Source organism: Amblyomma mixtum, chromosome 3 (genome assembly GCF_055824585.1).
Source record: "Amblyomma mixtum isolate Tamu chromosome 3, ASM5582458v1, whole genome shotgun sequence".
In the NCBI taxonomy this organism is placed as follows: Eukaryota; Metazoa; Arthropoda; class Arachnida; order Ixodida; family Ixodidae; genus Amblyomma; species Amblyomma mixtum.
The window spans coordinates 193,767,825-193,783,766 of NC_143014.1; the positions used below are offsets into that span (position 1 = coordinate 193,767,825).

A 15,942-nucleotide genomic window follows, 5' to 3' on the forward strand; every position below is an offset into this window, starting at 1 on the left:
CTGAAGAGGGCAAGGTCACGCTGCCGGATGGCGCCAGAACAAATGACGGTGGTTGAACTGGCCGCCGGTGTTGGGGCAGTCTCATCTGGCATGGTTGACACAGGCGGCAGCGTACGGCTCCGGAGTTCCAGGTTGATAGGGGACATACCCCACACCTCCACCAATTGTAGGGGTGCGTTTATTAGGCGTCCTCAAGAGACCGAACCGCCGTGCAGGATCTGGCAGCGTAGACGGGCGTAGCCAGCACCAAGAGAGCGGGGCAACTTCGTCGTCGTCAGGCGCAGCGCAGTGTCGGCGCATGGCAGTAGCGGAACCTGTCACAGTTGGCACACTACACTATATATATATTGCACGTTATGACCTTTGTAGAAAAGGTTTTTAGGGCGTTTTTCAAAAATCACTGCGTAATTTGTGCACCCCCCTGCTGTACGACAAACAGCTGCTCAAAATTTTGATGCGAATGCAGTCTGCAATACTGCCACCACATTGAGGCCAGCCGGTGATGCCATCGCTGGGATTTCATCTACACCTTCATGGATTAGGAGATGGGGGGGGGGGGGGGGGGGGAACCTGTTACGACGTCGCATTACACTGCTGTCACGTGGCCTGGTATAACTTCGCATTACACTGTTGTCACGTGACCTGGTATGACATCACGTCATTGTCACATGACCTGGTGTGTCGCTATATGATGTCTTCACTAATTATACTAATTAGCCTTCATGTTACCTTATTACACTAATTAGCATTATGTATGTCAGTGTTAATGATGTGACATCTTCACGACTCATCGGCTCGTGACATCACATGGTGCCGTTTCTTGCGGATACTTTTTGCAGACATGATCTTGAGATAAAGCCATCTTATGCTTTCACATTAATAATGGTGCGGTATGCATGAGATGTTAAAGGATGCTGCTTCATGAATACCCTCCAGCAAGAATTCTTTTAATGTGCTTTGCAGAAGCAGAGTTATATGTAGTCAAAATTTTGATGTCAGCATCTTCGCGCCTTTCCCTCGTCACTTTCTGCACGTGCGTACCTCAGGCTGCCTCACCGCCAGGGGAGGAGCTTCCCGACCTGCAGGAGCTAAGCGTCTTACTGGCTGCGACCATGGTAGCTGCCAGACGTCTTAAATAATCTAGCCAATAGCCATCTCTAACCTAGTATACACAGGTGCATGTGACAGAAAAGTGGAAGCACATGAAAGTCTCCGGAAATGGCTCGCCAACTGTCATACGAGACTCCTAGTTCTCTGCTGCATGTAGTATTATTCGGCTCAGGTGTCCATAACAATGCAGTGATTGTGCGAGTTGATGTGCTCCTCGGAAGGTGTTTCAGAGCCCCATTAAAGGGACACGAAAGACAAATAGTCTAGCCCGGTTATAACGAAGTCGGCGGGAATCTGAAATCACTTCGCTATATCCGCTATTTCGTAATATGTGGACTACGGAAAAAAAAATGCAAACATCGGCATACCGATTTATTGCCACTGAAAGAAGTCGTCCAGCGTCCCCTGAACACGTTTCGCGAGTGCGGACTTGGATTGCGGCTTCCATACCATCCAACTGCGAACCAAAGATCTGGTCGAACTCCGGACTCCCGAGGTACATCCGTAGCGTGTCAACAGCTGTGATGGCCGCTGCGGAGGTGACCGGCTTAGGGGCACAACTAGCATCGTCGCATTCGCTGTCGGAGGCGCTCTCCGCAAAGGTCTCTTCCATGACACTCCCGGCAACTTCTTCAGTCGTCAAGTCCTCGGTGGCAACAAGGTCTTCATCGGCGGAAACGAAGTCCATGTGGCTTAGACCCGCAGGCACAAGGTTCAAGTCGCTAGCGGAATCCCAAAGCTGCTCCAAGCAGGCCGTCGCGGCGGCAGCATCAGCGGTTGCAGCGACGTCAATCGCGGTAGCTTCGTCCCCAGCAGGCGCCGCCTCCGTGCTGCTGCTTCGGGAGAAGCCGGCTTTCTCGAAGCAATGGGCGATGGTCAGGTGCTTCACATCCCTCCAGGCTCCGCTTGCGAAGAACATCGCCTTTACCAAAGGCACCTTCATGCCAAACACGTTGTCGGCAGTGTGAACATCAATCAGGAGGCGCTCGATCACGCGGCGCCGGTAGTGGACCTTAAAGTTGGCAATAACCCCCTGGTCCATAGGCTGCAGCTTGGCGGTAGTGTTTGGGGGCAGCATGCGCGGCGTGCTCTACCGCTCTACGCCGTGACGTCGTTCAAGGACGGCGCAACACGAGACCGGCGTGCCATGCGATGCAGTGAAGCAACCTTTCGCTCCGCAGGAGAGTAGACGACGCCACGAAAGGACGCCGTCAGCCGAACTTTGCTCTTATTTTCGCTGAAAAAATCGCCTCAAGGACGCAAAAATGTGTTGATTGGCAGATTATTTTTCGGTTGGTATTAAATCTCTTCGTTATATCCGCTGACGCGCTCTTATTTACTTCGTTAAAACCGGACCCAAAATGTATTGAAAATGCAAAAATGGGAATGGGAAATTGAAATCCCTTCGTTATAACCGCTATTTCGCTATAAGTGGCTTCGTTATAAACGGGCTAGACTGTACTGAAAGTTGGCGCGTAACTTTCTGGAAATAGTGTAGACTGCAGTTTATGGAGGCAACATGGTGGCACCCTGCTCACTTGCTTCGATTCTAAAATGCCTCGTCATTGAGTCATTTGGCACTCACACTGGCAGTGAATGGTGGCATTCACTTCCGTTTTGTCATCTCGCTTTGCCACTGTCAGTGCTTTTGAGATAGCAATCTGTTTTCAAGCCTGTAAGCCTTGTCACGGAAACAGCACCATTAACAGACGATGTGGACGTTTGTGTCAACTTTATATGGCTTTTCCATTTCCCTGAATTTCATTTGCCACAGCTACAGTGTATAGCCATGGCGCTAGCGTGTGGTTTGTGATATGGACTGGATCAAATTGATCTCATTTGTTTTTTTTTTTTCAACGTATGGTGGTGCCAGGTATTTACCCAAATGTGGTCGAACCTGGGTGTTGTATACCCACCGAGCACTTGTTGCGGAACGGTCCGCAAACAGTCAACTAAATGTCATTCGAACTTTGGATTGAATATGCATAGCCGTCTTGCATGTTGCATATGCCAGAAAACGCAAATAAATCATGAAGGGAACACTAAACGAAAACGAAGCAGCTAAAAGGTAAAAAAAAAATTTGAAATTCAGGTCTCACCACCACCGGCCGATTTCAAAAGTAAAATGTACGCATCAGCATAAAATTGAGAACACGAACCCCAGAGACCACCATTCACTACAAAATAGTGGCAACCGGTCCTTTTCGATAAGGATGTCACGAGTTCAAATCAAATGGCGGAAAGGTATTAAATAGGGGTGAGCGAATATTCGAAATTTTCAAATATAATTCGAATATTATATTTTTATTTAGTATTCGTATTCGATTCGAAATCCAACTATTCATGTTGTCTCGAATATTCGACCCGACGCGAATATTCGTATCTAGCCAAATATTCCATGTGAGCACCGGCGTTCATTTCGGTCCGCAAGCCCTATCGACTGAGACATAACAACATGGCGGCGCCCAGAACAATGCGCATTCCTTCCTCCAAGGGCCATGCCGTAGCTGACTGCGCTGGCAAGCTTCTTTGTGGCTATACCTGCGAAGCTGGTATAGTCAGAGCTGAGTACGAAGTACCTCGCAATACGTGCCAGGTCAGTGCCAAGTGACAGGGCATTTCCTGTGGCTGGAGGGGTCATTTCAGTTAGAAGGGAGCTACTTCTGCCTGACCATGTGGAGCAGCGAGTTTTCCTTCACGACAACCTTTTATGTGCATCCCAGAACGCGCGTTCGTGCTGATGGCAAGCTAGCCTTAATCACTGCTGTGTACCAGCCATCTTCTCTGATATTTCCACTCTTCTAAGAATAATGTTCGAGACTGATACTTTTTGTATCAGTATCAGTTCATTTAATCATCGATAGTTGAACTGTGATGTTCTTGGGTGCTCAAATAAATGTTTTGTAGTGGTTAAATGCGTCTGTCCTTGATTATTCGATATTCGAAGCCAAGTATTCGTATTCGAAGAATTTGATATTCGCACACCCCTAGTATTATATCAAATTTTTTTGGCGATAAACGAGTTTTCTTGCCAGACAAACACCAATGCACCCAAAAAGAGCCAGAAAAGCATTTTCACCAACAGCAATAACTGCATTGAGTTTTTCTCAGTGTTCCTTCAAGTCTGCAGCGAAGCACCGCCCACATTTAGGACCCCCATACAGAATTCCTTCACGATAAATTAGTTGCCTGTTATCTTGTTACCTGATCAAGAAGCTAATCAAGAGAAAAAATTATAAGCTGAAGAGTTCTTATTCCTCTGGCTTGTATGATAGTGAAATATTAAATAGCCGATTTCATTTACTGCTACCATGAGTCAGCGAAGGAACACAGAACCACCCGGACCTTGGCCCATTGTCACCAACTGCTGCTTTTTTCAAGTTCTATCCTACTATACAGACACTATAGACCAACTTCTAGCAATGCTGATGCAGAGAAGATTAATGCACACCCCTAAAATTACATCCGACATGAATACTTTGCTAATCATTAACCCATTAATGCACTTCCAAGGCCAACAACCCACTTGTTGGCGTTTATTGATCCGCCAACCGGCAATCAACCATTCCCAGAGGGCACCGAGAATGATTTCTGACGATACACAAAATATATTATCACAATATAAGGTGTTTACTTTCGCCTTGTGTGTTTTCCACCAGATGGACAATGTTGTCCACTATATGAGATAATCATTTTTTTTGTCAACAAAAACATCGCATTCTTGTATCACGCAAAACACGACATTGTGGCAAGGACGTGGTTTGACAGTGGACCAAATTCTTGATCATGTGTTCAACAGTGATGCTCAAAGAGACGTCCAAGATGATGTGTTATACAATGGTGATTACCAAAAGTGATAGTGACGAAAATTTGAGTTCAGCGCCAGATCCATTGGGCTGTTCGCCACTATTTCTGAAGGCATCAAAACTGGAAGACGTCAAGCATCCCTTAAAGGGGTGGAGACACCAAATTTTGAAGCTATAAAAAGCCTGCTATGGGATTCCTATGTATGCAAGGGCACTCACAGCCAGGTGTTGGACGCAACAAACGTTTAAAAAATATTTTAATTCGGTTCCAAAGATTACCTAAATGCTCACTCTCACGATCTAGACCCATCGCTAGCGCCATCAACGCTGACGTCACAAGGGGATAAACAAATAAAAGTTTTAGTGACGTCATACCAAAATACAGTGACGTATGATGGGCGGGGCACAGCCGCGTGAGCGCAGTCGACGCACCAGCGAGCCGCACTTGCTGCTAACCGCCACTCGCTCGGTTTGCGGCGCGCCGTTGCGAACAGCGTCGCAGCGTCCAACTGCAGCTCGTCGCCTGCGTCCGGCCTGCTAGATGTCAACGGCGAGCCGCTCGCGACAAAAGCAAACGACGGGAAGCGGCAGCCAATGCGAGCCCGGAGAGCGGCAGCGTCATGATGAAATAGGGCGTACTCCTTGGAGCCGGGCGGCCTGCGCCAGTCTTCGTGCCGACCACCGGCATCCGAAGAACGCGACAGTATTGTTTGTTCACGTTCATAGCAAACCCTGGGATATATGAATATCAAAAATGCATCGTTTCTGACGATCGTTGGCAAATACCGAGTTCCTGATAGAAGTGATGACTGCGATGCAAGCAAATTTCATCCCATAGCCGGTTTTGTGCTGCTGCTACCTGGTGCGGTTCGCCTGCCGTCTGCTAGCTCTATTGCTGAAGACGTCGTGGAAATCGAACATATCTTTTATTGTGGGACGAGTTCACAGTAAAGGGGTGCCGAGCGGAGCACGTTTCTGAGCGCTGGCCAGTCCCGAAGCGCCCTCAGCTGCGGAGTCGGATGTGAAACCAGCTTAGGCCTAGCGACGACTAGGGCAGTCTGGGACCAGCGCGCAGGTCGTCGCCCGGCGTTGCCGCAGGCAGTGTCGTTGCCGAAAGATCCACTTTTAGTACAGTCATGCTGTCGTATCTCGAATCTAGGAAGCATCCTTACTGGTAGCATGGCTGTTTTGTGCGGAAGTGAAGTACGCCGTGCCTTCCAGCCGGTCGGCCAGCCTAGATACCGTCTGCCGACGTCATAAAAGCGAGCTAAGGAGTGTTCTTGACCTAAATAATAAACCATGGTACAAGAAATGTGAAAAAAGTGTCATTTTTGAGGATCGCTGACCAATACTGAGCTGCTGGTAGAGGTAACAACGGTGATATGAGCAATTTTCTTGCCAGAACCGCCTCGCAGCTGCCGCTGGCCCGACGTTGGGGTCCGGCTCGCCTGGCGCCCGCTAGCTCCGCTGCCGAAGGCGTCGAGGAGATTGACCTTACTATTAATTTATTCTGAGATGATGCTGTTGACACTAAAGCTATTTGTGAAAAGTATTCCTTTTATTATAGCGCAGGCGACTTCCGAAGCGCCGGCCGCTTGCGAAACAGGCTATAGGCCTAGCGACGACCACGGCAGCCAGGCAGCAGCAGAGCTCGTCGCCCGGAGCGCCCGCGAGCGGTGCCGTTGCCGAAAGCTCCCAACATAAGCAGGCATGCTTTGTCGCTGCTCGAGTATAGCTGGCAGTTCTGATAACAAGGCTATTTTGTCTTTTCTTGTGATATTTGTACACCATCCCAAGCAGCGCTCAGGTACTGCTGCACGGCGGCGAAGTGTGACACCGGTTGTGGGCGCAGCTTGGGTAGAGCGGCGCAGCGATGCTTACTGGCATTTTGCAAAGTGCTTCGCATCCTCACGCGAACCCGCGAAGGCGATATTAGCGTGCGATAAAAAAAGTCGATGTCCTCACTTATTGGATTCAGATCCGTCAGAATCCGAGCTGCTGGTACTAGATATGCTGCTGTTTTTTTCATGCGCTGGTCAGCACGTGTGTGAGAAAGCAGACGATGCAGAAGTAGGTGCGTCACAACTTTTGAGGACCCACGTGACCAAGCGAAGTAGTTGATCTTCCCCCTCTGTGACGTCACTGGCGTTCCGAAACCGAACTCGGCGTTCCGAAACCGAAACCGAAAATCGTTCACCTAAAAATGCGATAATAAATTATTCACTGTGAATATATGAATCTCTGCGTGTGTATCATGCTTCCTGGAGCCATAAGAAACGTTTGAAACTAAGAACGCGCGAACCACAAATTTGGTGTCTCCACCCCTTTAAGTGGTCAACCAGGTATCGCGAGCCATCAAACTGCAATTAAGGGAGGAGGAGGGGATCAGAACCAACTTTTTTTGTTTCTTGGCAGCAAAGGCTTAAATTTGGCACACACACTGCAACTGGAACTGCAACTGCAACTGCAAGTGGAAAGACGAATATAAAATTTCATAGATATCTTCATTAGTTTTTGTTTTATAAGAATTTATAAGTTCCTTGCTTGTGGAAAGCCTGGCACAGTAACAAAACATGATAGTGAGTCGGGAATACTTTGCATGTTTGCCCAAATGTCTAATCTACACCTAGACAGTGTTCCGATTTTTTTTTAGTGTGCTAATAATTTTTTTGCTGAACATGTCATGCACGTGACTGTGCTTCACTGCATGAAGCCATGTAGTTATTGTGAAATGATAAAATAATGGAAAGGTAAAGAAACATTTCAAGACTGTCTTTAAATACAGCACAGTTATGGATCACAGCAAAACAAATAGAATCAAAATCGGTTCAGCCATTGTGTTATGCTTTCCACGAGCGAGGTGATCGACAAAAAAAAAAAACAATTCAGAAAACGGTCTGCAAAGTTTTGCAAGCCCTTCAGATATATTAAAAAGCACCAGAGCTGTAATATTTTGCGTCACTGCTGTCAGGCACTTTCTTGCTCCTTTGCCTCTTTGTTTAGTGGGCTTTTTTTTTTTATGCCTTCCTGAGGCGTTCTTAGCCCTTTTCTTGAGCCCTCTGGACAGCAAGGGCACCAGGATGTACGCCCAAGGTGGCACACATTTCCGAGAAGGCTCCGAGTCCCTGAATTGTATTTCACTACTGCCTCATTTACTGCAGTCTCTACAGCAAAAAGTGAGGCATGCTCGTGCTTTGAGAGTGCTGCCCAAATAACTGAGTGCAAGCTCTCAGCAGCATTCTGGGTCCTTCCACCCTTGCAGCGCTCCAGCAAGTGCACATCTGAAAGGCGTTGATACAGGGGCAGCACAGCTTGGGCAACTCTGCTCGTAGGCTTATATTTATGAGGAGGCTGCGCTTTTTTTGCTTCTGCTGCTCTCTGCTCACACCAGCTCAGAAGCCAGGGGGGCACAGCTCATGATGGGAGTCACTGTCCGTAGAAGTCACAGGCCAATAAGTGGCCATGACAGCTTTGTGCATTGCTGCAACATCGTTGATGGTCTTGCTGATGGCCAGGCCATAGTAAGTGGTGAGCTTTTTACTCAGCTGTTGCGTGAGCCCACCTTTGCCACCCAGTGGTTCCCCTTTCTTGGCCTTGCTCACAATGGAGCGAAGACCAGTGCCCATTCTTTTTTTTTCTACATGGTTTATGCAGTCTTCTTTTGTCACTGCTATAAACCCATAAGGCTGCTCATCCTGCAGCGCCTGGAAAACACGGCTGGCTCCACCAGAGACAACTGCCATATATTGCAGGTCATTCTTGGCCAATGAACAACCAAAAAGCTGCAATGCAGCCTCCACTTCCATTCGGCCTTAGCCAACCTCAGTTTTTTTTACTGATGCTGCTGCCTCCACAGAAGGTATGTGGGGTCACACTCTACTGGCCCCAGGCTGCATCTAAGGCAGAAGTTTGACAGAACAATACTGTCCAACACAAGCCCTGTGTGGAATTCCATTACGCATCCTACCCCAATGTGGGAGCTATGACCGCGTGCGAGCCAGGTGCCATCATAAACAACAGTCATATTTTTGGTGAAGCCGACCCCCATCTCGCTGCCCACTTTCTTCACAGCAGCTGCAGCATCCCTAAAGATGTTGTCGGCAGCCTCCTCTGCAGCAGGCTTGAAGAGGCCCTTCAAGTGGCCCTGGAAAGTTTTGTAATGTAAACCACGATGGGACACATTCATGGTGGTCCAGAAGTCATTCAGAGCTGTTTGCCCTTTCCCTATTGCTGTAATAGCTTCCATTGAACGAATGTTCACATCAACTCTTGCACCCTCCTTCCTTTGAGAGGACCACTCGGTTTCAATTGGGCCACAAGCAGTGCATGAAAGCACCACTTTCACTGCCAGACCGAGCCTGGTATCACAGTGCACACCCATGGAAGTGGGTTCATCTCGGGCAAAACGTTCTCGCTATCAATGAGTTCACCACGGAAACCTGCACCAGAATAAACTCAGTGTCAAAAGAGGCCGAAATTTGTTGGCCTTGCTGCTCCATCAAACTTGTCGTGTTCGTCGACCTTTGCGACTCAAGGCCGCTCCAGCAGCCCTTGCATACCCGCCGCCCGCTTCCAAGAAACAAGCGCGGGCCGGCCATTCCCCACAAAAGCAGGCAGGCGTCTGTCTCCCCCGACGTCTGATTCCCACGGCCCCGTCGACTGGCGCATTCCCGATTTCCTTGCCGTGACCGTCTGCATTCCCACAGCGGCGAAAGTGCTTTCTTGTACACTCGCCCTCCCTCTCTCTCTCTCCCTCTACGGTAATAAACCCCCAGTCTCCACCCAGCAACTGCCTTGAGAGGTTCCTCGCATGCGGGGCTCCCACGCCCCGAACTAACACAACCATTAACAAAACTGAACTTCCGTTCGGCTGCGGACACTGTGCGAAGGGCGTCGCGAACATCGCATGCCTGCACTTCTGCCATCACTGCTGACACGAAACGCGGCTCGAGGCGTGTCTGAGTGGTGCGACATTCGGGAGACGATTCGTCTGGTGAATGTTCTGTCATCACGTTCCAGCTCGTCGACGGTTGGGGCTGACTCGCAGGCTGCGTGTCCGTGTCGCACGATGCGCCAGAAACAGAGTACACTGACTCTGCCGGCGATGGTGACCTTCGACCCGCGTCGCCTCCAACGATGCGATCTCGGCTACTGATTTGGGCGGCAGTAGGCTGAGGTGTGAGAGTCTCTGTTGGTGCGTCTTCCGTCGACTGGGCAATCTGTGTCGATGGCACATGGCAGTTGTCGGCTTGGCTGCTGGAGTCGCACGGTGCAAGATTGCACGGCACGTTATCCACATGTTGAGTCGGGTGCTCCACTTCTCGCTCTGGTCGCTGTCTTTTTCTTGCCGTACGAGGCTTGTGCTTCTGTTCTCCGAAGGCATGCTTCGTCGAAAATTTCTTTTCAAGCGAGCGACGATCCATTGCTAACCTGGGAGCATTTAGAAATCCGAACTCTGCGCATCAAATAAAGACACCGGCGTGGTTTCCGAAGCAGACAGCAGCAGTCCGCTGTGGTTGCCAGCTTGCCGCTGCCGCAGCAGCAACCAATGGGGAGACGCCTTTCAGCATGGCAGCCAATCGGAGGCCCGCTTTCATCGGAGAGCCCATGTGACCACCTCTCGCAGACCCGCGCTTCTTGTTTGTGCGACAGCTGCAAGATGGAGACGACTGAAGAATTCAGAAACGGAACGGCGGAACTTCGAGTTTTCAAACGATACCAAGATGGCGGCGCTCAGTGGTGGGAATGATATGGCTCCGCGAGCTGCGGTGATTTTGCGTAATTTAAAGCAATTTTCTCGCCCTGCACACTGACCAATTAATTTTTTTTCTGGCCCTTTTAGCACGGTTTGAGCCAAACCATTTTGATACAACATAGATTAGGCGTTGCAGATACTGAAACGCGCGGTTTCCAAAAATCGTCCCGCAATTATCGCGATCTGATCCCCGCGTCCCCCCTTAAGTGCAAATCCCAGTGCTCTGGGAATGTTCCACGCTACCCTAGGAGACAAGATATGGAGCATAGTCGCATTGCACACAAACGCCTTTGCTGTGAGAAAAAGCATTCGCATCAAGATCCCACTGGGAATGAAACAAAAAAAATGAAATGAAAGCTTACTTTGCCACCTGTGCTGATGAACATGGGAAAGAAAAGCAGCATTCAGTGACATACAGGCAGCACCTTCAGGCACTATTGTGATATGTTCATTTCTGCGACAACTCCCTTCCTGAAAGTGAAGATAGGCTATGGAAGATGCAGCCTGTGCTCAACCACACGCCGAAGTGCATCGGTACAGCCTATCATCCCGAAGAGAGTCCTGCAATTGATAAAAGCCTTATGTTTTGTGGTCAGCTGTCCTACATCCAGTCCAACCCCTGGAAATGAGCATGATTTGGCCTTACATTTTACAAACTGCTGAATAAGTTCTCTTTTTACAGTGAAAAAGTGATAAGAAAGGCTCCCACTACAATAGGGCAATCGTGATGCGAGGCTGCTATTTTACCTTGCCGAACCTAGTCTTCCAGCGGCGTCATACACCACTGGGCTTGTGCAAGCCGGCAGGCCTATGCTTTTTCTCCCCAAAGGCCAGCTCCGCAGCCTCACACCCCCAGGAAGTAGTAATGAAAAAATTTTCACCGCCAAAACCGATTTCGGGCACGCCATCGGCTACCAGCGCGCATAGTAGCCATAACTCGCCTGCTGTTACTGCGACAAGCAGCTCTTACTACGCGCTCTGCAAGCTTTCGCACATCTTTCTACTTCACAATTCATTGAATGCTGAAAAGAAATAAAAAATTATACTTTCGATGCCGTAAGTTATGGCGATGTCCGAACTCACCGCTTAAGTAAAGCAGCGTTCAACGGAGTCTACCATGGCAGCTAAGCCTAACTTTGGCAGAGGCAACGCTCCCGACACTTCCAAGTGTATCGGACTCACTGAAACAGTTTACAAATTTGTCAGTGCATCAGAAAAGGAGATAAGCCCCTTCAAACATGAAGGCAGGAATGGTGACGAGTCACTGAGCACTTGAATTGTCAGCGAGTCTCAATGCAGCATGCCCAGTGTGGGGACGATGTGAAATTTCTATCCACGAGTTGACCGCGAAACGAAGGAGATTCCTTGTTTCTAGGGTTTCGCAGCCACAGCGACGTATGTCGCACATCCACTGTCTCATCAACATATGTGTCGTGGCGTGCAACTCCCGCGGGTGACTGTAGTGTTGCAGCACGTCTTTGTGCCATCGGAAGTCAGTTCCGTCATTAATGTTGAACTGGTTGCGGTGCACGCTACTGGAGCTAGACACAACCAACACCCCAGATTTTTTCTGCACTATTTTTTGAAATTGTGCAAAGACTGCGACAAGCAATGAATCTGCAGCACGCCAACAATGACAGCTAAGGCAAGGTCTCCTCGTCACCGTTTCACCAAGAAAGCTCGTCTTGAGGATCCTGCTTGTAAGTAAGGACTATCACTGAAACATAACGTGCAAGCAAATTCTAAAGCTGCGAGCTTGTATAGGGCACGTTAGCCTGCATTTTGTCCAATTTTTCATGCAGGTTGTGCAGCTACAACAGTAGTAAATAACTTTTACAACTTTCAATTGCGTTTTTTGCTACTTCTTATTTTGAGCCACACATTGCTTTTGAGCCCAAAGTTTTATTGTAGTTTGGCCGAGACCTAATTTGGCGTGCATAACCTTTAAGGTGCGTAGAATTCAAGTATCTGGGTTCTGATGCAATCTAATATTTTTAAAGATGAAACTTGTGGGTTTCTGAGTGGACACAGGCCACCAACCACCGCAGGTTCGGGCTTCGCGCGATCCAAGGGCCCCGATCAGCTGTCACCACACACACCCTGGGGCACCGCTGCGGCGCACTCAACCTCCGCAGGGAGGAGAGCGATTCGCCACAAAAAATTAGGCCTCCAAGTTCACACAGGAGACGTTTATTCGCGTCGTCCTCCAGCACGTACACACACACTCAATAGTCACCCCGTCCCGGGGCGCACGGGGAGCAAGGCTAAGCTGCGCGCACGAAGCAACCAGAGCAATGCGCGCTGCTAGCACACCACTGCAGGAGAGCGCACGAAGCAACCAGAGCAATGCGCGCTGCTAGCACACCACTGCAGGAGAATGTCCCCACGGCAGTGCTGTGATCTCTCTCTCGTGTCGACCGTTGGGCCATTTGCGAGAGAGAGTGGGCAATCAACGCAAGGTACGCCTGTCGGAGGTCGCTGGACCCCGCTGGACAGGCTCGAGCCGCTGCACGTCAGAGGACCCGTGCGGGCGAGCTCGAGTATGCACTGGTCCGAACGGCAAAGGCCGGCACGGACGAACAGTAGCGTAAGCACCTTACGCTGTCTCGGAGGGATCTCTCTGGGCTCCGCTCGGACGGTCGCGCACGCGCGGCCGCCCGAGTGGGTCCTGAAATCCCGCCAAAAGGCACCAATGGCAAAGGCCACTGGGGAGCCAGGGCAGAGCTGTGGCCAAATGACAGTGATTAGTCACTTAGCCGCCTCTCCATTGCCTGAGGCGGGAGCAAGGGAAAGAGGAGAACGCAGGAGGCCAGGATTCCCACAAACTGAAATCATTTAGGGACCAGCCACTAAATAAGCGCGAGATATAAACTCAAAATTCTGCATGCCAAAGGAATGGCATTATACTGCTTAGCTGTACTCAATGGAGTGTTGGGAACATTTTTCACTGCTCTATCATGCTTTCTGCTATGCCCAGTAGCTGCACAAGCATGCAGTTTTTCACTTATGCATGGCACTCTGAACACGAAGGCATCAAGCCATTTTGGAACTAAAAACGGATTTGAAAAGAATGTCAAGCTGTACAAGTGGTGCAATTTTCACTCACCTAGCAATAATAAAAAAAGTTTTACAAGTAGCATCTTCCCTCAGGGCAATAGCGCAAAAGCGTTTGTCCCATGCTTCCACTCTTACTGTTGCCCCTAAAGAAGTCTGAACACCTAACTTTTAGGTGCATGTTTTCTTGTTTGTAATAATGCCTAAGGCATTATTACGCATGGATTACCACGTGGTATTCTCCTACAACTGCTAAATAATTTATAATCGAATTTCTTTCTCGCGCTGTTTCAGTTTCAACAGGCGAACAATGACTGATGTCAAAGTGTGGTAATAGGTCCCATGAGGCATGAAAAAATTGCTATATAATCGCTGCTCCTGCATTCATTGCCATTCCGGCCCTTGAGGAAGGCTGGCACTGTAGTGAATTGAAACAAAGTAGCAATTAAGCCAACGTTTTTCCATGCCTCACATGACATATAACCCCAATGATGTCACAGCCATCGTTCGGCTGTTAAAAACGGAACCAAAACAGCATAACACGAAAACTCGATTATAAATTATTCAACGGCCGTAGGTGAATATCACATGGGAATTCATACATAGAATCCATAGGCCTCCGAGTGGGCTCATTTCCCCCCCGACAGATCCCGGCAAACAAAGTACAGAAGAATCCTTCCGGGCTGCGCTTAATTTTTAAGGCACACAGAAATAAGTCAGGGCTAATGGGAGTGCAAAAAATGCAGATTTGCACTTCACATGCCTGCATGCTTCAAGGCTTTTCACACACGCAAATCGCACTGAGAAGCGCGATGCAGTGAGCCATTTCAAACAATAAAAGAAGACATTTTCCTCAGACATGTTCAGCGGAATTTATCAAGATTTCTTTTACCATGCCACATGCAGTCCACCAGAGAAAAAATTTCAGTGCAGAACACCAAAACAAAACTCGGAGGCGGGCTCATTTCCCCCCCGACAGATCCCGGCAAACAAAGTACAGAAGAATCCTTCTGGGCTGCGCTTAATTTTTAAGGCACACAGAAATAAGTCAGGGCTAATGGGAGTGCAAAAAATGCAGATTTGCACTTCACATGCCTGTATGCTTCAAGGCTTTTTCACACACGCAAATCGCATTGAGAAGCGCGATGCAGTAAGCCATTTCAAACAATAAAAGAAGACATTTTCCTCAGACGTGTTCAGCGGAATTTATCAAGATTTCTTTTACCATGCCACATGCAGTCGACCAGAGAAAAAATTTTTATCAAGATTTCTTTTACCATGCCACATGCAGGCCACCAGAGAAAAAATTTTTATCAAGATTTCTTTTACCATGCCACATGCAGGCCACCAGAGAAAAAATTTCAGTGCAGAACACCAAAACAAAACAACCATGGAGGGAACGGAAACCAAGGGGTTAATCACAAAAGCCAGCTAAAACTGCACACAAAGCTGTTCAAAATGAACACGTCCCTCAGCTCTGCCCATTTAAGTCTGTTGAGCACTTGTTTCAAGCATGGAAGTGCCAAAGCATTAGCATTAGGTGTTATCCCACCATTGTGTTAACTCACTATGCAGCACGCTAATTTAGCACCTAAATGAGACAAATAAAGGAAAACAGTTAAAATGCACTGCACAAAAAATGCCCCCTCAAAATATAACAAGGTATGCAGTGCACTAAAAAATAAAGGTTTGGTCACAGCAAATACCTTCGTGAAAATTTCTTATATAACTGAAGTCAGTCAACACTATCACAGCTAGCTGCACATAAAATATGCAATATAAATCAATGAAACAAAAAAAAAATTTATAAGCAAGTAGTTTGGCCACTTTTTATCCATTAAGACATGCACAGACATTACCTTAATGGTTACATAAGCCCTGCAGTCTGGAATGGTAAGACTGGATACCAGAATTGTGGAAATAAAGCAAATAGCTACACTGCTGCATATTCTAGTCAAGCACTATTACAAGATGCAAATTTTGTACCCAACCAAGCTAAGAGACTGCCCCCACAAATATATATCGGAAACCGCAGATGTCACCACAACAGACCATTTTTAGCCCCAAAACCACAAGCAACAGTACTCAGAAGAACCTCCCTCAACTGTTAATATCAAAATTAGCAACTGCACCCAGTCCATGGTGGAAGAACACCGGCGTATTCTTGCACCGAGCACTGTCTGCAGAATATAGGAATGAAAGCTGGTTGCTAGACCT

General features: G+C 48.3%; 2 protein-coding genes across 9 annotated transcripts in view; both read right to left on the bottom strand.

Annotated features, from left to right (window-relative positions):
- LOC149353154 (uncharacterized) overlaps window positions 1-15,942 on the bottom strand; it is a 99,471-nt gene that overhangs the window by 80,426 nt on the left and 3,103 nt on the right. The gene's annotated exons all lie outside the window — the stretch shown is intronic.
- On the bottom strand, window positions 7,283-15,938 carry LOC149353155 (uncharacterized). The gene has a single exon (XM_089582346.1). It carries the CDS (start codon window positions 8,720-8,722, stop codon window positions 8,309-8,311), a length of 414 nt encoding a protein of 137 aa, XP_089438472.1. The 5' UTR covers window positions 8,723-15,938; the 3' UTR covers window positions 7,283-8,308.